Genomic DNA, 22652 nt, shown 5'->3' with positions numbered 1-22652 from the left:
TACCGAGTAGACCGCGACTATAAATAAGCATAATATATTTATTAGTATAATATGGATCGATTACAGTATTATCATCTGTTTACATCAACAAGATTATTGTTTAAAAAGCAATATATTTTAAAAGTATATTCTTCAGAACAAAACAACGACGCATAACAATCTCAATACCAAGATATTTCTGCTAAGATTGTTTTGTTAAATATATTGCTACAAACAATCTGTTATTGTACTACCTAAAAGATATATATGAATATTATCATATGTACAAGTCCTGAAGGTACCTAGTATATTATCAACAAAGATATTATTATCCATTTTTAACGGTAGAATTATATCAAGACATGGTTCTTATAGTTCTAACTACGTAAAAATGAGATCACTGCTAACTTGGACTCGTTAACGCTGCATAGTAAAGTACTGCTATTACTGCGAAAGTGCAAGATACCGTAATTAATGGTTTCATAATATCCATAAAAATGGTTTATTGTAACTATTTCCTAGAAGTTGGCGCATGAACGGAGGTCAAATAATTGCAGAACTTATGCAAAAAATAAAAAGATGAGATCATCAATATAAAATTTAGTTAAGGCCCTTTTAATTAATGAAGAGAATTCTGAAATGTTAATATGCGACGTAGAGCATGCCCTTTAGATAATCTACTAGTATGACCGCGTAAATAGAATTAAGGAGCCAATTGATAAGATCTAAGTTAATCACTGTAGTATTTTATAGAAATACTACTGAACTACAAAGTTATTCTCAAGCATAGCTTTTAATAAAATTCGTTTACAGTTATTACTATAACGAATTGTTCAATATCATCGATCTTGGGATACTGTACGCGTACACGATGACCATGCAAGCAGCTGAAGTAAACGGTATACCATAGTTTCCCTTACCAGAAACAAGGTGATGAAGAAATCCTTAGGTATAGTATATTAATAAGATGACTCATTTATACAGTAATTATATATATTAAATCATCGATGATCTGAAGACCTATAGCACACTAAAACGGAAAAAATATCGTCGTATATTACTTATGATAAGTCATAGTTTTAATAAACACGATCCTTATTAGCAATTTGTTAAAGTAATGATATGTTACAGCTCTATCCAATCCACTTATGAACCATCATTATGCTGTGAACGATTTAATTGCATATATTCTTTCGATATCCTTTAAGACAATACTGTGCTATATATAGTAAATAACATTTTTGAAATAAAATCGCCATATAGATGTATAATATATATATATATCTGTAAACTATATATAGATGGAAGGAGGATGCAACCATGAAGGTACGTAGGTAAATATTTTCTTTTTAGTCTTCATTACAATATTTACACTTTTAAGCCAACCTCTTCCACATAGTTTAGCCAGCCCCTCTAATTTGATATCATGAATTAACAGATTTCTACTCATTTAAAAAAAGTTTTAGAATCCTTAGTTCAAGTAGCCTCGGAGTTAGAGCATACCATTTATACGTCTAAACGAAATTGCTATCTTACGATGATACTTGAAAGCTTTCAAGACCATACATTTAGCATCAATAAGGAAGATATAGTTTTATCGCGTATCAATCCAATGTAGTCTAATCATAGAAACATCAGATCCTTTATTCTGATGTCTTATAATATAGATTAATTTTTCTCTAAATAGACTTACCACTGATTAAAGTAATCAATCTGAATAACTAAGAGTAAATGTGACATATTAGAAGAGTAAGTTCCTTCCTTTAAAGCCGAGTAATTGTTAAGTCATCATTAGTTTTATTCCTATACAAACTGTAAGTGGTCGACCGCGAATAGTAGCGCAGAATTAAATGCGCCTGAAAAAATTTATATTCAGTATTTCAAACTTTACCACGATCATAAATTAAATTTTTTTAATAAGAAATATAGCCCAGTTGCAACTGGTAAAACATTTAAATATATATGTCTTTACACATACACAAGTATATCAGCTTCGCAGCTATAAACTAACGTAATGCTGATGTTTCATTACTATATAGGATATAATTTTTTCTTCAATTTCTTTATCAGATTCAATCTCATCATTCGACATTTCAATAACTTCTTGTCCGGCAAGAGTTACCATCACTACTCGAGTTTCGCGACTTTGCAACAAATTGGCTATGACTAGCTAATAGAAAAATTGACTATATGTTAAGGATGGATAAGATAAATGTATAAGTAAGCACACATAAAATTTCTATGCTGAATGCGAGCACAAACATTAGAATTCCATTACATTCACGAGTATCAAACACAAAATTTTATAGTGGGTCTATACGCACAGAATAAATATTCAGGATTAAGATCACCCTCAAGCACGGACTTACTTGGTGAGAATACTTTTGTAATGATCGCTGCGCTTTCTCAATAAGTATCTTTTGATCTGTTTCTAGCTACAATAAATAATTATGCAATTTAGTCATAAAGATTTCGTCAGTATATCTTTGTGGCGATCTCAATTGTAGTTTTATATTAATCTGAAGCTAAAAGCAATTGTAGAAGTAATACCTTAAATGATACAATATAGGCATTTGAAATCCATTCGTCAATCAAGACTTTTAGCATTTTAGGCACAGCTTCTAGCTGTATCGTTAGCTTTTCATTAGCAGATTGAATCTTGTGCTCAGTCTAAGAAATTTGTAAAAAATAATGACAATTTGCAACGATAGAGAACGAAAATATTGTTCATCTGTTCTGACGCAAAATTTCAATAAACATTTAACAGATCATATAAAAGTGATGGATATGGTCATTTAGACAAGTGCAAAAAGTTGATAATATAGATATGCTAAAGAATAGATAAATGATTTTTAATTTTCTGTACCATTCGCTCCAATGGAAGATAGAAATCGGAAACAGCCGCTGCTAGGTATACCAAGGCTCTGGAATGGAAAACCTTCAATTCTTTGGTAATAGCATGTAACAGATGCAAATAATCGAATAGAGTAGTGTAATCGATCACTAAGAGTTTTCCTTGACTTCGAGCCTATAATTTAAGAATGCGCATTATTAAATCATCTTACCATATCGTTCTAATATCAGGTTTTTAAGACGAAATGACTAATACTCAGTGAAATCCATTCAATTTTCATTCAAATAGTTATTGCCAATGACGATGATATCATAGCAAACGGATGTACTCGTATCTTACCTGTTGATAGCATTGCAGACTTGTCAAGAGCTTAGGGTTATTTACTGTATCAAAATATATCGACATTTTTCAGACATCAGGAAGCTAGTATGGCTAAATAACTTTATCGAATCAATGTCCAAGCTAAACTTTTAAGTAACAACATACCAGTAATTACAGCTTCGTTATCGCTATTACAGTGGCATTCCAAAGAGTCTAGAAAATTTAAAGACCTCCAGTGTCGTTGAAATGGCTGCAAAGAACTCTTGCGAAACAAGAATATGACTATATATCCACAACGTATAAAATACCTACATTGGCAAGTGCATATATTTCGTTAAGGCACAAACAGCTACATCTATTGTATAAATGGTTGTCATACTATTTATGTAAGTTAGTACTAACAGTAATACTGCAAATAAGATAGTCGACGCTATTTCTTTGGATTAGGATACTCTGCTGATGCCGAACCTCGCTTTCCGGAACTGAAATTTTCAATAAATCGTACAGTGTTTCTTTCCAATGGAACAGAAGTGCCACCAGACTATTGCAGAAAAAAATAAGCACGCTCGAATTTGACTTTTTTAGTAATTTATTTGTCAAACTCTCGTTACAATCTATAGTGACAGAGTTTTTTCTTTGATAAAGCTTTGAATTTATACTTCTTGACACGATGTAAGAGATGGCTAAACTACCATACAGGATAATCTATGCATAATAATCATGTAAAGCTACTCGATCAAAATATATATTTTGCATTTGCATCGAGTTAATCTAAATTTATTGAACGTTATATTGCTAATGTCATGACGTTTGCGTACCAAAAGATAACTCTAGCAGCAGCAGGAGTATTTGTACGCTGATATTTGATCAATATTATGCTATATGTTAATATAGTGCATCTTGATGTGTTAAGACCGTATTATTTAATCTACTGATTTTGTACGTTTAAGTGTAACTCACGCATATAGACATATTAGATCTCGAAGATGCTATATCGGCATACACTAAATTATGCGTATCATCTCAATATCATTCATCACTGATGTTGCCATACGTAAATTATCAAAATTTCATTTAGACTTTATTGCAGTCTACTTCAAGGCTAAAGTATTGTCATCGTTCATTCTATACGGTAAAACGGAATCTCGGTTTTTATACCTAGCGATGATTGTTACTATTACAATTTTTCTAGCTTGATCACGAAATGCTCTAGGACATGTACTGTATTGGTCATTCATTGATTTGTGGAGGCATTTCAAATGAAGCAGCCACTTGGTACATCAGCTGTGCTGCCTCCAATTCATTTTTTTTCTTTTGCATTACAAGCATTCTATTATCATTGTTCTAGACTTACCGTTATAAAAGCAATGCGATGATCACGATGATCGATATGTTGAGACAGGAATTGATGAACGGTCAGTTGGATTTCATGGATATTATCCGGTGGAGGATTTGCTGCCATAAATTCAATTTGCTCTTGATAGCTATTCATTGCACGTTCAATACTTCTCTCGATGACAATGCAAAACTAAAGTGATGGACTTGAATTATTGCCAAAATTAGCTATAGCAATAATAATACCAGTTTCTAATCATGAATATAACCTACTGATTGAATTAACATTCAAAGTTGTGTTCGATGTTATTCTTGTCCGTAGCAAAAATCGTCAAGATGGCTGGAGTGATCGATTTGAACATTGATATTACATTCACATGTCCAGGATTCCGCTTGTCTGTGCTTCAATGCGAGAGAAGCACGGTACTGTACGGTACAGTGTACAGTACTGTACGGTACAGTGTACAGTACTGTACGGTACAGTGTACAGTATGGGCGCTGGGTGTACTGTACTGTACACTGTCCTAGGTGGACCCATATGGCGGGATCGCAAAGATTTGAATGGGCTTAGAACGATTTCAATTTCAATTTTGAAAGTAGTCAGGAAAACCACCTCAAATTTATATCACTTTATAGACCGAGAGTTCACGGTAGTATAAATACGGGGGGGGGGCAAACTAATTTGCTAATCTTTTCAAGTGAAACGGATATCTGAAACGAGACACTACTATAGAGCGGTGTTAAGGCTTGACTTGTAAAAGGCTTGGAGCTAATTGGAGCGATCGTACATGGAACACCGACTAATAGTTTGTATCGGAAACTTGAAAGCAATAGAATTCTTCATTACCGCGATAAAAAGGAATCAAAATATCAAGGGCCAATTGCTCTAGGTTGTACTGATCTGTCTGCATGGAATTGGAGCCAAATTTAGAGGCCATTTCTTCACAATTGAAAAACATAATTTAAGGCAACACTATAGCTGAACATCTTTCAGCCAGTTGAAGAGGGCTCGCCACGCCCCTTAATGGTGGTCTAGAGGTGCTAGCCACTATGGTCGTCCTGTGTACTATGTTTAGGACTATTTAGGACTAGAACTGGTTGTTTGGTTTTGTGCGTTTCGTCATGGACTAATTCTTACAGCTAGCTTTTAGTAGTCCATAGTGACGGGCAAATAATTCCGCTAGAATTTGCAATTGGGCAAAATTTTTCGTCCAATAGAGAGAGAATCGTGAACTTTGCAACCCATGACACTGAAAAGTTGGCTTGAGGGACTCCGCCCAACTTAACGAGGATCTAGTAGTAGACTAGTACTTACAGTACTTTAGTTCTTGGTCTACTTCTACTCTAACTTTGAACTAAACGTCATAGAGAATTACCCATACATATACAATGGTTACTGGTTGCTAACGCCATTTCTAGTTGTTGGCGCGCAAAGATTTCGCGGTCTACGATAACGTATTAATTAAAAACAAACAAAGATTAGACGCATATTACAATTTTTACAAACAATTTATTTCATCATACGATATCAATCCTTCTATAGAGGAATGGAGACATTGTACATTATGAAGAATATTTTAGGATAAATTATGAAAAGAAATATTTTATAAAAAGAAATGGTATAAATAAAGTTGAGCGCTGTGATGTCGAACTATAGTTACCAGCCTATAGCATTCGCATCAAGCGTCGTAGTTCGTAGATTAGAAGAGTAGTAAGATAAAAATTCGTAGCAAAACTGGAAACAACTTATCCAGTAAAAAGTCATGTAACTGTACAATCAATGGAGGCCTACAAACCAACCTGTAGCATTGTAGGCCTGTTGTCTGTCTTAAATAAATTAGATTATGGATACACCCTCTAGGCTTTTCGTGGCTCAAGGCCGATAGTGCACCCTTAATGTATTTACAGTATACACTATGACATAGTTGATGTAGAAAACTGAGGCGTCAGAACTCTTTCCGAGTTCACGCTGTAGTCGCATCGAAATCAAAAGACTTCTCAGTTTTAAGTTTTCAATTTACTTTTTTTATCATTTTGGCAATAAATTGTCATTAGAGCAAGTCATACGTACCAGGTTGCATTTTTTTTTGTTGCAACAAAATACATATTTAAAAATATAGAAGCAATATTGTCGTAAAGAGAATCAACAACATACGTTACATACCATCGCCAAGCAATAATAAATGCCTATATACTCAATAATCAATATCTGTCTTATTTTTAATTAATCTTAACAAAGTCGGACAATGCTTAAATGTCATTTCGCGTCCTTGCAAAATTGTATTTGTAAACCATCAACAAATTTACCAAAGCAATCTTTTCTATTACTCTGGTATCTTGCAAATAACTCACAATCAATAGAGTTTATTGTCAATCTAGATTAGTGTTTTCGTCTATATGATGATAAATTCTATATATCAATGCGTCTGGAATTTTTCCAACACTGTAATGTGCGACTAAAATATATTATGCAAAATGAATAAAAAGTATTAACAGTTTGTTTCAGGCTCAGGCTTGCCAGATCGATATTTACAGCAGAAGCAAAGACGACCAAGCAATTTATCGTAAGGCTCCAGCGATTTTAGCCAAATCGGTGCCCATTCCCATGTGCGTAGTTTTTTTGGAAGGACTTTTGGCCTTCGCTGTTGTAGAACATTTATGATTAATATTGCTATTAATAGGAGCACCACTGGGCCACCGACAGCCAACAGCACATACCAGCCAGCTAAAGATAATCCAAGAATAGTACCAGGGATGATAAAGAAGGCGAAAATTAGGTAAGCTACGGCAAACCAACGATATTTGGCGGTAGTATTACCCATAAACCTTGCCATCTTTACCGGAATCTTTCTCATGAAAGGTATCGGATACCATACCAGAATTCCAGAGATGTTAAAAAAGAGATGGCAAATAGCAATTTGCATGGCATTATGAAGGCCGACTTTACTAGCCAAAGCTGCAAGGATACCAGTTGTCGTTGTACCGATATTTGATCCCAATGTCAATGGATACATTCTTTCCAATTCTATAACTCCAATACCTACCAGAGGAGTTAACGTCGACGTGAATACTGACGACGATTGAACAATGATAGTGACACCTGCACCTACTAACATGAACACATAGCCAGTCAAAACACTCCATCTACCGGGGAAATCAGAATTAATGGTCCTCTTGATAATTTTGGCTACATGTCCTTTCAATAAGGCTTGTAAACATTTTACAAGCATAATGAGGCAACCACATAATACAACAATCGACATAAACAACAAAATAATTCCAACAACAGGATCACTCATTCCAGTATTGGCAAAAAGAAAATGACATGGTTTTTTGTCAATGTTGCTAATATTGACTATTTCATAAGTCGTATCCAAGGTGATTGCTCCGGTACTAGGGTCAGTTACGTTTTGTATCACAGACATATTTGTTGGAACAATGTTTATAGTAGAACCACAGCTCGCCTTTATTAAGCTTTTATTAAGATATTCTTCCTTTCCTAGTGCAATGTTTGTAATTACTTTTTTATCGAGTTGAATGATGAGATTAGTAAAGGGGCTAGTAAGAGCTTTTAGTAAGTCCTGGTTAGCGGAACTGTCTCCTTTAATATTTCCTGTCAAAGCATGTGATAACCAATATAGGTAATGGGTAATTATTTCAATAGGCAATAGCACAATGACACTTAACCAATTAAACATGTCATGGACGGTGGCACCGCCAAAAGCACGGCGAAATTCATCACGGTTTGGTGATTGAGCAAACGATACTATTGTATTGGTAACAGATGTACCGATGTTGGCACCCATGATAATAGGGACAGCATGTTGCACAGTCAAAACTAATTGTGAAGATACACATTATTAGATTACTATTGCTATTGCGACATCGCCTATCATCTTCATCACTAATAATATTTGGTAAAAATATAAACTATCAAAACTTACTGTCAGCGCCGACCATGGTAACAATAATAGAGGTAGATGTTGAAGAACTTTGCACCAAGACGGTTACGAGTACACCAAGCATGAGACCAGCAATGGGATTGGCAACAATTCCTTCTTCATCTAACGCTTCCCCAGCTGCTTTACCACCTAGCAGTCTGAAAGCATCAGACAGCAAGCTAAGCGAGCAAATGAACAGGTAGAGACTGCCAAGGATCACAACAAATCGTAACAAGAGGTATCCAACTCTTTGCAGTTTCTCCTTGCCGTTGAGTTCTATTTAAAAGGATTAAAAACATGCACCGATATCAGTATTGACTGGTTAGCAAGGGTTTTGAGCAAGCGTCTTACTTTATGTGCCGCCAATCAATAATTCATTAATAGGCGTACGGTTGTCAAAAACAATTTTTCAATTGAAAATATTTCAGTAATACTTTACAATACTGTCGATTGCTAACGTTAGCATACCTGCCCATGCTGGAGAGTTGTCAACTAATTCAGGTGCTTGCCATGGATCGTATTCTTTTTCTTCCTTTTCGTCATTTTTGATCAAGTTTCTATTGTTATCATTGGTCTATTCAGAATACAAACAATTTATATAGGTCAGAAAATCGAAGCCAGGTCATGTTCTGGCCATATCGTATGTATCATTTTCAAATTCAAACACTACTGAAAGACGCGGTGTCATCATGGTGGCATAGTCTTATGCTCCTTGATGGCCAACGAAACGCCACTCTACAAGCATGAATAGCGTTTCACCTCCCCATGATCCAACTATATTAGGGTTGATGGTAACGTGCATACAGGGAGGTTATTTAACACACATCCAGATCAACAAGGTCAAGCAATGCTATTGGATATTTAAATCATGCCATTCCTAACTAGCAGCAGTAGCAGTAGTTTCATAATTTCAGAAAGTATCCACTTTCATCTGTACTAAATACCAGTCTTCCATATTCATGAATTACTGTCAATCATGAATTATTTATTGATTGAGTAGAGCACACTTGCCAACTGACAAACCAATGGTAGCACACTACAAAATAGACTAGATAGTGTAAAAATAATATTGCACGCTGCGATGGTCAATATATCTATCTATCATCACGACATGGTCCCTAAAGAGAGAAAGAGAGTGAGAGTTTGCTACTTCCATTGCAAATGCTTTGTACAAGACAAGTTTCCATGGAGAACATGCGTCTTGTTCAGTAGCGGCACTGTGTAAACGTTGGAAACTACTGTACGCTTGACCTCAACAGTCCATACTGTACAGTGTACAGTACTAAACTACAGTACAGATGATTGATTGGAGACGTTTGTATCGTCATTGGTCGAGGCATCAATGGGTCGGTACAAGTCGACCTTGTGCTCGTCGATTCAACACAGATTGATTGATTGATTGTTAGAAAACTTACTTTGAGGACGATATCCGTCTCGGCTACGTCTAATTTGACTTCAGTTCCATTTTTTGCCTTCTTACCATCGACTTCCGCGCCTTCTAGCAACATTTGTATCGATTATCAATTTCAACGTTCGGAGATGAGAAAAGTTGAGCAAGCCCTCAAAAAAAGGAGTCAGCAATCTTCAGCTTACAGCAGCAGGTAGAAAAATACCGCGCATCAAAAAAGTGTCGAATGGACTCAACCTGGTTTTGCATTCTTTTTATACATGGTGATGTCTGCCGGCAAGAGCCTGTTATCCAATCATCACCAAGTTACTGTGTATACTATGCTTGTGTACATACACGTGCTCATTAGCCATTCAGCAATCGGTTTAGTAATCGATGCTTTTGTTCAATCCATTAAAACGTACCTTACTGTATTCAAGGCGAGCGTAAGTGATTGACACTTGGCGTACGGTCGGGTAGGAAAGTTTTCCTTGTGACTGCATCTGCCGTCAACTTCATCCACGCACGGTACGGCACGGTACGGTACAGGATCTACAGTACCGTGCACAATGTACTGTACATGGTACAGTACTGTACTGTACATGGTACAGTACTGTACTGTACTGTTCACTAGCCAAACCCGTGGAAATTGCACAGAATACACTGTACTGTACGGTACAGTACGTACTGTACCCTTAACTCCAGCGGGAAGTTAACCTGACAAGTCCCCAATCCGGTTTATGCGGGGGGGGGGGGCACAGTTGTCGACCTTTTTTTGGGGCAAGAAAAGGTGCAAGTTTGACTTTACTCTACAATGGACCGGCCCAGTACTCGATCAAAACACAATCCTACGAGTGCTATCCTCTGGAAAGACATTGCAAGCAAGTGTCTAACCTTTCTATCCGTCAAAGCACAAGTTGAACAACCCAGCTCCCCTAGTGCAAATAGGCAATGCAATCGATCTAAAATGCCAGCAGCATTAGTCAACATCCTGTTCTCTGCTATACTGTAGAGTGTAAAGTACAGGATGGCGGCGTAATAGATTGTTGATGGATTGATTTGCATTTTGGACGCCGACTGGATAGAGCAGTACTGATACTGTCCATAAGGTTAGGCCATCTGTCTAAATCATACCTCCTATCAAGCCCCAAACGGCCAACAGTTTACTTACCAATATATTTCAATGTCAGAAAATGAACTAAATTCAAAAAGAAACAATGATTCGACTGACTGATGGCATGCCATTCATACATTAGCATAGCAATGTCAACATTCATGTCAACCTTGATACTGAGAACACTTTGCACGCCCGTACTGTCCCAGTCAACCTCAATCGCCGATTCAACGGTGAAAGGCACTGGCGTAATAAATCACAATTATTTAGGTAGTAATTTACCCCGCTACGGAAAGTGTCATATTTAAAGTCGGTCCATAAATGAAAATAAATAAACAAATCAAATAAATCAATAATAATGAATTATCAACCAAAATGGGCATTTACCTTATGCAAGGAAAAATTAAATGACTAATTTGGATATGGCTATCATATGGACTAAGAATGATTCATTTTACCCGTAGTTTCTTAATTACATCACGATTGAAGATTAACTTGGTCAATTTAGACCTTTCTTAACCGCATACGGGCATACAATTAACATCTCATGTCTTTCTTGGACTATAGACATCCAATTGAGGTGTGTCCTCTTATTTATGGTAAAGTCCTGAAATAAGGACAGGGACTTTAACCTACAGTAAAAGAATTCGCCTACCTCTGCAGTACAATCGACAGGACATCGAGATTGGTACACGTTTAACTTACTGTATACTGTATAAATACAACAAATACGAATGGATACCATTTGCAAGAGTCCATATTTATATTGTGGAATGCAGAGCAGGTAATTGAGGCTCAGATGGAATTGCACTTATCGCAAGTTCGCTGAATGGCTCAATAGACATTGTCATACGATGGTGCAAAATGCAAATAGCTATCATGAATTATATACCAGTCTTCGACAATGAAGTTCTACATTGTAACAAAATAGTTACAGCCCCCTTGTTACCGGTAATGATTCAATCTTAATGCTTCTTTCAACTTTCCCACAGATAGAAAGTAAGCCAAGCTACAATGTGCTTGTTAGAAGAAAATGATTTGAGTACGCGTCCACGAGATGCAATCAACGCTTTCCTTTTTTTACCTCTTATAAAATGCTCTCAGTTTAGAAATCAGCAAGCTAGTGATTGTGTATCATAATAAAGAACCAAAATCGACACCGATCACATATGCCAGTCTATTCATTGGAAGGATTAACAGCCTTTTAAATTAGAATTCGATTTGATCTATTTGACCCCAATTTATCTACTTTAAGCAGATTTAAATAGGTACAAATTATAAATGTATACCAAATCTGTACCTTTAATGACATTATGTGGATACATACAGATTAAAATTGGTAAATACCTACCAAGTAATTATCCGTACGAGTATCTAGTGTGTCAATAATTACTGCAATATCGAATTGCAATTTGGATGCTACCATATCAAGAATGATAATCTATCTTATTATAATGATAATCCACTCCCTTTCTTTTCTCAAATAAGTATATTACCTAATCATCAAGAGAATAAAAAAAGATAGTACCATATGGCCAAACTGCTCATGAAAGCAATGGGCTTCTCAGTAAATATATGCTCGTATTTAACTAAAGTGGAAGATAAAAAAAAAATGGGCTGATTCAAGGAAGCACTCTAGCTACAACTACCTACGTAGTTGTACGTGCATGCAATAGGTTACAAGTTCATGATATTAGATATACTCGTATCTGATATTGAACTTTAAAGCTATTAAAAGTTACATACGCAAATATTACATGTACTCCACCTCCACTTTCAGGATTTGTGCGAATTAAATAGTCTAGATATGGTACCTCTTAAATTTCGATACTAGCAGTCGTATCGTATAGGTTGCATATCGCCCCTCCAGTAATATTTAAAATAAACTGTTAAAGTTACCCAAATATCCAATACATGATTATTTAAGATAAAGATGTATATTGAGTTAGTATTAACTGTAGTGGACTTTAATAGTTAAAATTTTTCAATAGCAGTCTTAAACTTTGTAAAAGGCGGAGTTCATTGTAAAATATTTAAAGATTTCGTATGTGTTTATTTATATTGACAGCAGACTTTTAGATTTATGGCATGATCATTTAGTCGTCTGTTAATATTATCGTCTAATTATGATTGAACTAGACTAGCTTGAACTACGTTAATTGATGGACTAGATTTTATTGACAAGAGCTCCAGATAGTTGATCGCGCAAGCTGTAAATATAAAGCTGCTGTTCGAACTGGTATTCAACCAATAAGAACAATTATACTAATATCTCAGATTTAGGTGTCATCTAACAGGTAAAAATTACTAGTCAATAAGCGAAAGAAAATTCTATCGCCGTTGGTCTTACATTGTATGCTTATTTACTAATATATGCGATAGACTATAAAATAAAATTAATCAACACTAGCGTATTTTACTAGTTAAGTGTTAATACTGACTATAGGAACTACAGTATATCAGATTGCACCTTAAATAGAAAGTATTTACATTTCCAGCACATTAACACAGTGTATCGAAATAATGCTTTCGAATGACCTTTCTAGACTAGACGCGTATATCAATAGGTTAAAGTTATCGTTGTATTTAATCATGCAGTACTTTTCGCAATTTAAGTAATAAAAGGAAATAGGCGTAATTGTGCAATTAAATGTTATCTGGACAGTCATATAAATAATCCTATTTAATTTGCGTTTCATATTTGGTACACCTGAAAGGCTCACATAACGAAGGAATTATTCGATTTATCCCATAGTCTACAGTGCAAAATTATTGCCTATTCTCAATTACTCGTACGTACTTTTGAATTTTATAAAATTGCAAATTATTAACGTAAAATAAAAAAAATAACACAAATTTAAACAAATCTATAGATCGAATAGATTTATAACGTTTGCAAAATGAGAAGATTCCTCGTATAAATATTATAAATATGTAGCACAGAAATTGATACTATGAGAATTAAAATAAATGCACTGATATTTCAAATACAAAGTGCAATCACAGTCAACAGATGGCCCTATTAACTATCATATCTGCTTTATTATATCAGTTATAAAGCTATAGGGGCAAATTTGGGCATACAGTAATGCAGCGTTTATTAAGCCTATCAAGTATTGCAATACATTTATGACTTTAAGATCTTAACAACTTAATTGATGCTAAATTATGTTAGGCTTGAACACAAGTACAGTATGCACTCGAGAACTAAGCAATTTATTCCGCCATGAACACAGAATACTTTTCGCAAATCTTTGCCGTTTTTATCATCATACAAGTAATATACTATAAATTTAGACACCATAAGTAACATATGCATTTATTTACGCTCCTCACAGCTGCTATTTAATTATGCATTACGTGTCTATTTTTAAATTAAAAGGACTTTCCGCTGATTTTTATTATAGAACAGTTAACTCCACCTTAAAATTTGTATCTACTTGCTGATTTATGGACAGTGTCACGTATTATACTTTAGCCTTAGCAGAAGCAAAGTCGAGAAGGGACAGATCTCGATAGCATTGACTGCTAGAGCTTTATTGATTAAATTATAATCAGACGTATAATTTGCTATTAGAATTTCACTTCCATGCTGGTATACACTTCTTAAGTTACTTCTGAAAGAATCTTATTGAAACAGTAGCAAGTATAAACATTTTATAGCGTGAAATCGCTGACTGGTACCGGCACCTGCTTGACTGTTTTATGGACATATTGCGTTCGTTCATACAATGATAAAAAACCAAATCTGTCGTTCCTTACTCAGTACGGTAAATATAATTTTTATTTGAAAAGTCTTCTAATATATTAAAATGACTTTTCGTAATATATTATATATGCAATATACTATCATGATATAAATAAAACGATATCATATTCATCTCAATACTCGTACGAACTATCGGTACCATACATTATGTTCACAAATGCATCTATGACCTTATCAGTAGTAGTGGATTATGCAATTAACTTTTCTTTTCCCTTTAAATTCATGAAATACTTGACGATCGATTGGAAGCTATAAATATCACGCTGACTGTTACCGGTCGTGATATGTTAAATAATCGGAATAAACCGTTACATGCAAGTACTGTTTACAGATTGGATTGGTTAAATTCAATAAAAAGCACGCGCTATTATTTTAATAGTGATGCTCATCCCGTAATAGTATCAAATATTATCTATGTAAATAATAAATTTCGTGTATAGAAAATCAGCTGTTAAATAGGCCCCACATTTTAATATTAAATTGTTACTCTTTAATGGTTCGAAGCGTGTAGAATGTTGAAAGATTATCACTAAAATTTTATAACTACTGTACGTGAATATTCAAGTTAGTATAATAGTGAAATAGCGGCGATAATGATATTTAGAGCAGCCTATGTAAAAGTCATATCATGTTTACCTAATGATGCATGATTACCGACAATTAATTTCCAATTTATTTACATGCCGCTGCATGCTCATAATTTTATGATACTTTATTGTAATAAATAGTCGGTACACGAGCGAACTATTTTAATGAGGAGATGATTCATTTGAAACGAGAATTAAAATACTATACAGTAATACTAATGTGTCCTATCGAATAGGTATTTGAATGTAATATTTGCATGGTATTTGCTTTCATCTTTTGTAGCAGCTGTAGCTCACACTGACAAGTTCAGTATTACAAAGCAAATTTTAATCCAACTCAGATTTAATGTATTAAGCATACTCTGGCGATACAAATCTTGATTTGCTAATTGTAATCATTGGTTATAGCCAAAATTGATTCTTTTTGGTCTGCTCTGATAGCTTACACAATATCATGATGTGAGATTTTTTCGTCATTCAATATATAGCATGTAGCACATGCTATAAACATGTGTACGTATAATAAAATCGCCGCATACCTTGACGCAATATTGAAGTATTACAACTATCTAATGAAATGTTTCTAGTATGTGCTTGAAAGTACTGCTAACGATGTCATGATTCCATAATGTGTTTTAAATGTTATATGACCAGAAAGCAATATTCTAGTTAATTTAGATTCACAGATAGGATGAAGTATTGCACGGTAAACGTTGTAGATATTGCGACATTTTGGAAAAGTATACTATAATTACTTTATAAATAAGATTAAATGTACATAAAATTTCTACTATGCCTAAAATATGAATAACGCTTTGAAAAAAATAACAGTAACAGGTGTTACGTTTGTTTTACTGTTAAATTAATAAATTTAAAATTCTATCATGTCTGAACATGAAGCATAACATTGATTAAAAGTTAAAATTGGTTAAGTATAACATATACATTACACGGATGCAGTATAATTTTTAGTAAATTAATAAGAGTTTTATACGGAAATGAATTATCGCTCTTTAATTACCATAACATGTATACTCGCCATTTAATAGTTCCATGCCGTTAGTTTAAGTAAGATATCACGATTTCTATCGCAATTTTGCAATAGTTCCAACATTAGTTGCAAATACTGAGCATTTATTCTAACTGTTACAGTACAGTATGATGTACAACAAGAAATTTCGATAAACGCTTTTGCAAAAAATATGTATTAAACAAATACTATATAGTATAATCTGGAAGACAGGTTACATCCTTTTACTTTTGCAACTTAACAGTCTACATCATAGTCGATAGGTATTTCTGTAATCATGGTCCAACCTCAAACTATGGTAGAATAAATTTATTTCATTTATTGAATTTATAGTAGCGACAATCTAAATGTAAAACATTTTATTAAAATTGAAGCATTATGAATGATTGCCATTATATGGAGTTGAAAAATTTTTCAGCAAAATTGAATAAATATGTTTAAAATATACGTTTTGAATGATTGATTATCAGCTGATTTTTCAATTATGAATGTCCTTCAGATTATAGAGATAAACTGTATAATGGGATCAATTTTAAAATAGATCATTACGAAGAAGCATTTTCACAAGTCAGTATTAAGAATTCATTTGGACTATTAAGCTGATTTCTTAGTTGAAATCTGTAGTAACATATACACCACTAAGTGTGTGCTTATTATCTATCTACTAGTCTATGACTTACATAGTATACGTGGTACAAGATCGAGACTAGTCACATCTAGTATTATACAGACTTGATTCAATTCATTCGAAAATTGGCACAATCGACAGGAAAATTGATTTGATTCATGCTTACTGACACTGATGATTTTAATTTCGAGATCTGCTATAGTAAGTACGTAGTAAAGTACGGCACTGTCGTCAGTATCTAATTCGTAATCATTGAGAGGGTACTTATATTAGCACTTTGTATTTACATATGCAATGGAAATTTCGATGAGTGCATAAGCATATTGGATTAGCAAAGTACTATTTAAGTAGATACTGCGCTGATAGATTCTAAAATTCTAGAATATATTACAACTATCATGTGTCCTTTATATTTCAAATATAAGGGCATTGCCATTTACATTAGCATGATTTGCTCAATTTAATTTAGCGATAAGTTATAATAAGTTATAAACAAAAAGTACCAGCTGTATATTCCACGAGTGTATGAGCCCAGTTATTCGCCTATCTATTATCAAGCCTTACGATAGCAGGGCTAAATTTTAAATAATAACTGTAATAATGGTTACTTAATGGTAACTACAACTATGACATATTTCTTACAACTAAATAGCTATTCGTCTTACATTCTATAATAAACCCTCTTAACAAGTCCAGTTATTCGATTCTAAAACAAAATCGTCTTACCATGAGCGTTGATGGTATTTGTAACACACTAAGTACTTAGTGGTAAATGTAGATAGCTACAATAGGACAGAGAGGAATTTGAAGAAACTGCAGCCTTTCATTCTGGTTCTGTATTCTTTCTTATTATAGTACTAGCCGCGAAACTCGGCGTAGTCGGGCTTTTCAGCACCAAACGTTTAATATCCATTACTAGAGGTGGGCATAGTTTTTCCCTCCCACTCTCCGTTTGGCCGTGATAGTACTACAAAAAAATCCGCTTCTACTTTATGCATGTAGATTATCAACTTCGCAAGTCCAAATCGAAATTATTAGGCTAGTGTGCTATCGTAATCAAACAATTCATTGAATTTACTAATAAAAATTAATCATTAAACTCCGCAGAGTAAGAATTTATCTGGTCAGTTTCCGTACGAATGCCGGTCATTTCTAAGAAATTATGGCTATGGAAGAATACACAGGCCCTACAATATTAGTAAAACGTATAGTTAGGCGCAATACTGATATTAAACGAATACTCATTAATAGCTGAATGCAATTTATTTTTCATGACCTTACCATACGACAGATCGAACGTAGGCGAATAACGTGATTTATATGTCAATTATTGGTCTTTGATGAATATGCCGTATTTGCCGATATTATCTAGCTTTTATTTGATTGCCTAAAAATTTATAGAATTGTTTAAAGTGACAGCTGCATGACAGTATTCTAAAAGGACAATATTGTGATAAATTGACACCTATATCTTCATGATTATAGAGTATATTCATTGATCTTATGAATAAAATAAGTTATTTCTCCCCTAAATTTTTGCAGACGGATGAGAAACTGAATGCACAGGAAGAAGTAGAACTATTCTATGCTTTACAATGCTATGGAATAGCCATTTGGATTTATGTTCGCTTAAATTCGTAGAGAATCACAAATGTATCGTCTTCGAAGATATCTTCGTATATTTTTACAATTTTCAGATGCCCATTTACCTCTAGAAGTGATATTTAACGTCTAAACCCACCTAAATTGCTGCCATGTCTCATTAAAACTTGATTTTAAAATCTCAATGGATGAAATTTTCAAATTCATGTAGCAGTTTCATTGACAGGCTGAAACGGAAATATTGTCAAAAAGTGAAAGCACACTAGATCTTCTATATATTAAAAATTTACTTGCTTCAGTTTTGAACTGATATAGTCGTACTTGTTATACTCGGATAAATTTCATTGAGAATTTTATCTTTACTTCAATGTATCCGTTGCAGGGAAATATTTGACCGGGCTTTGCTATGTTTACTTGTAATAAGGGCATTTCGCAAAATACTGCAATATTAATAATCTTTATCAACAGTAAATTTAAGAAAAATGTTTTTATTACAAAATTTCAGAATAGCGGAGCAGTAATTAAATACTAATAAGAATCTGTTCCAAAGTTTTTCGAGTGAAATCTATTTCGAGCTCATCTCCGTGGTTCTTAAAAGCAATTCGCTTAAACTATTTAGCACGACAAAGTTGCATACAATCAGAATTGAGTCACCAAGCAGAAGATTTTCCACTAAGAAACGAATGTAGATCACCTTTGTATTTCACAGGGCAAGGCAATCTGCTTAAAATATCATTATTCTACTATTGTCCGACGAAAGGTACGGGTATCTTTACAATTTCAGTATCTTTAATCACATAAATCTTGTACCGTAAGTAGTTAACTGGCAAATATTCGTAATCGATAATTTTCTAGTATAGTAATTAGCAATCATCCAATATTAGTATGACGATAATATCTATTCCCAGAAACCTAACTATATCAAATAGTGCTATAAATGCAATAGAGTACAAATATGAGGTAGATCACTACATTACTGCCATACAATATATCTACTACGGTCGTTTGTTATTCATATAATACTTCGGATCATACTTGAGAGAAAAAATTGTCGTCAAAAGTGGCTCGTGAAAAGCGAGCCATCTTCACATATATTACCGACTAGAGGATTGAGGATTTGCGTTATGTGAGCACCTATGTGTAGATCAGTAAGATCACCATTAAAATTAATTTGCACCTACTTTAACTCTGGAATAATATTAGTAAAAAAAATTTTAGCGCTTTAGTTGCCTATTATTATTAATAATCGCTCAACATTACCACAGAATGCCACATTTGGTTTATTAAGATTATTAAGATTAGTAGTAAATGCGAAATGCCATCATTCGAAAGATGTACGTAAATTCGCGATTCAACTTAGAATATTGCTGGGATCGATTTTTATAGATACATCTCAATTTATTTACGCGTCTCGTGGAAGACATCCCGACTAAATGAGTGTTCTCTACTCCAATTTGTAGTCTACAAGAATCGTCGCATTTAAGCTCCCGTCGTCAATCTGAGAATTACTTACAAAATATCTACTCTATCCCTCAGTATATATATGTATCTACCTCTCCGCCATAGCCCAATGTAGCTGTACTGTAATAAGCTTGCAACCTGTTAATTTACTACTAGCAAATAGTTGTGAAATCATCATTTTTTAATTATCTTATATTCAGACTGTAAGCTTTGTCTGTGGAAATGCCACTACGGAAGTGAATTTATTTAGACCAACCGTCCAGAGGCTAGCAACCATCTTAAATTAATCATAATTACATAATATAATTAATGAATTGATTAACCAATAATCGGACCATGAATTCCATGTTTAGTATAGGAAACACATTGAGGCAGTTTCTGGCAACCATCTTAAATTAACCATATTTGCATAATATAATTAATTCATTAATTAATGATTAATCGGACCATGAATTGCATGTTTATTATAGGAAACATATTGGGACAGTTTCTAGCAACCATCTTAAATTAACCATAATTACATAATATAATTAATTAATGATTAATCGGACCATGAATTGCATGTTTACTATAGGAAATATATTGGGACCATTTCTAGCAACCATCTTAAATTAACCATAATTCATTAATGAATTAATTAATGATTATTCGGACCATGAATTCCATGTTTACTGTAGGAAATACATTGGGACAGTTTCAAGCAACCATCTTAAATTAACCATAATTACATAATATAATTAATTCATTAATTAATGATCAATCGGACCATGAATTGCATGTTTACTATAGGAAACATTTTGGAGCAGTTCCTACAAGGCAGATTACCGTGATCTTCCCGATGTTTTAGCATCACTTCTCCTATCGTATTGGATTCGAAAACGGATGACTACTGTATCAAACATTCCATTGTAACCAATATGTTAGTAATACCTGTACAAGCGTGGTGTAGGCCACCAACACCTTAAGCTGTTCCTACGATTACTGCTCAAAACAGCGGTGGAATGTGAGTGTCTGCTATAATTGTTACCTAAAGCCATGTTTTACTATAGATCAATGCATCGTGTGCATGCGCATTACTCCAAACGTACGGACGGACAGTCCTTACTGCACCGATAGAAGCCCATGAGCCCGAGCATCTGACATCTAAAAAGCGTTGGAAATCTCCAAAATGGCTTCCATACTAAGATGCTTGATTAGAGAGTTGCAGCATGCGATGAAGACAGCCGATGCTAAGGTAAAAGCGATAGAATTTTCTTCTTGAATAGCAGAAGTATAGACTACTTTTGTCATAGAATTGGAACTAGACGTTGAGGATTCGTATCCAGTCCTTACACTATCACGTAACCGTGAGGTTCGCTAATATCCAACCGGCGACAGTTGAACATGGAAGAAATAATGACGAGATAGCATAGTAAAAATCATAAAATGTCGGTTATAACTAAATGTAATTGCACAGCACAAAGAGCAATGACCACAGATCATCCAATGCAAATAATTACCATTAGAACTAACGTGGAATAATAGACGCAATTCAGTACTTATTTCAAACTGATTTACTTTAACTAGTACTGGTCCTGTAAAGTACTATGCATACCGGTATAGCTGTAAGCAATCTGCTTCTGTACCGATTGAAAGACTTGTTATGGAGGACTGCATCAACCAGTGCAGCCAATCATGATTATCACACCTACCATGTAATCGAGTATGCATTAGTGTGCATGTACTCGCTGCTACAGTCTGTATCGATTTAGGGACATGTTGCTTTATATAGGATCGCATCAACGAATACGATCAGTCGTCATATTCATGACATAGCTCAAACTTTTGCAAAGTATTCATTTAATCTTATCTAATCTATTCTATCCTTTTACAATTACATCTTGAACTTGTGGTGTTATAATATTGAGTGTGCAGTAATTTATAAAGTAGGTTTGCTTTCTATCTATAATTTTAGGGATCAACATACCGTGACTTAGCAAGCTATCGATATATTATTAATTGCTACCGAAAAAATTTACATGCTTCTCCTAACAAACAATCTGATTTACTTCAGTACCTGGCTGAATCTTATATTATCCAATTGCACCATGCGAAAAAGTATCAGGTACATTAATGTGTTACAATAACGACGTGCAATGGTATTACAATCTGCACTTGACGCAACTCATTTTTGTAGCTTAATGTGGATAAGTGCTGCAGCGCTAAAAATAATTGTGCAGGAACGAATGAACAATAAACTCGTTCACTTAATATATCCTAGTGACCTTAAATGAGTCTAAACTGTAATGTATCGAAATATAGTCAATCACGACTATAGATTTATAATTTAAGCTTTTAATAATTCTATGTTAATACAGCAGCTATACGTTCAATCTACTACATTTTACACTTTTCACATTTTTATTGTTACAATATATCACTATCTAGTGCTATCACAAATGTAAAAGTAGCAAAGATTATTGTTGATAGCATACTGTAGCAACTGACAACAAATACAGCTCATCAGAGCAGGGTAAAGTTTAGCGTAAGATTGTTATAATGCACAATAATTAACCTAATTGATATTCATTCGGCACTTGTAGGCATTAGTGGAAAGGTACCACTTAGGTAATGAATCTGTTGAGAAAGTTTCTAGGCATATTGG

General features: G+C 34.1%; 2 protein-coding genes across 2 annotated transcripts; both read right to left on the bottom strand.

Annotated features, from left to right (window-relative positions):
* Nucleotides 1–1978: 1978 nt before the first annotated feature.
* Nucleotides 1979–3695, bottom strand: TRIADDRAFT_21703 (uncharacterized protein; the record flags this gene model as incomplete). The annotated part of the gene is made up of 7 exons (XM_002109621.1): nt 1979–2149; nt 2349–2414; nt 2530–2649; nt 2846–3007; nt 3173–3216; nt 3302–3462; nt 3607–3695. Coding segments are annotated over 7 exons (813 nt in total), but the record flags the coding sequence as incomplete, so codon positions are not given.
* Nucleotides 3696–6978: 3283 nt separating this feature from the next.
* Nucleotides 6979–9938, bottom strand: TRIADDRAFT_53889 (uncharacterized protein; the record flags this gene model as incomplete). Its single annotated transcript, XM_002109620.1, has 4 exons — nt 6979–8327; nt 8434–8706; nt 8899–9004; nt 9846–9938. The coding sequence occupies 4 exons, from the start codon at nt 9936–9938 to the stop codon at nt 6979–6981; spliced, it is 1821 nt and encodes a 606-aa protein (XP_002109656.1).
* Between the last annotated feature and the right edge of the window lie 12714 nt (nt 9939–22652).

The sequence above is a fragment of the Trichoplax adhaerens genome, genomic scaffold (genome assembly GCF_000150275.1).
Source record: "Trichoplax adhaerens TRIADscaffold_2 genomic scaffold, whole genome shotgun sequence".
Classification (NCBI taxonomy): Eukaryota; Metazoa; Placozoa; class Uniplacotomia; order Trichoplacea; family Trichoplacidae; genus Trichoplax; species Trichoplax adhaerens.
Note: the sequence above shows the minus strand (reverse complement) of the source record. Positions and strands in the feature narration are given on the sequence as shown.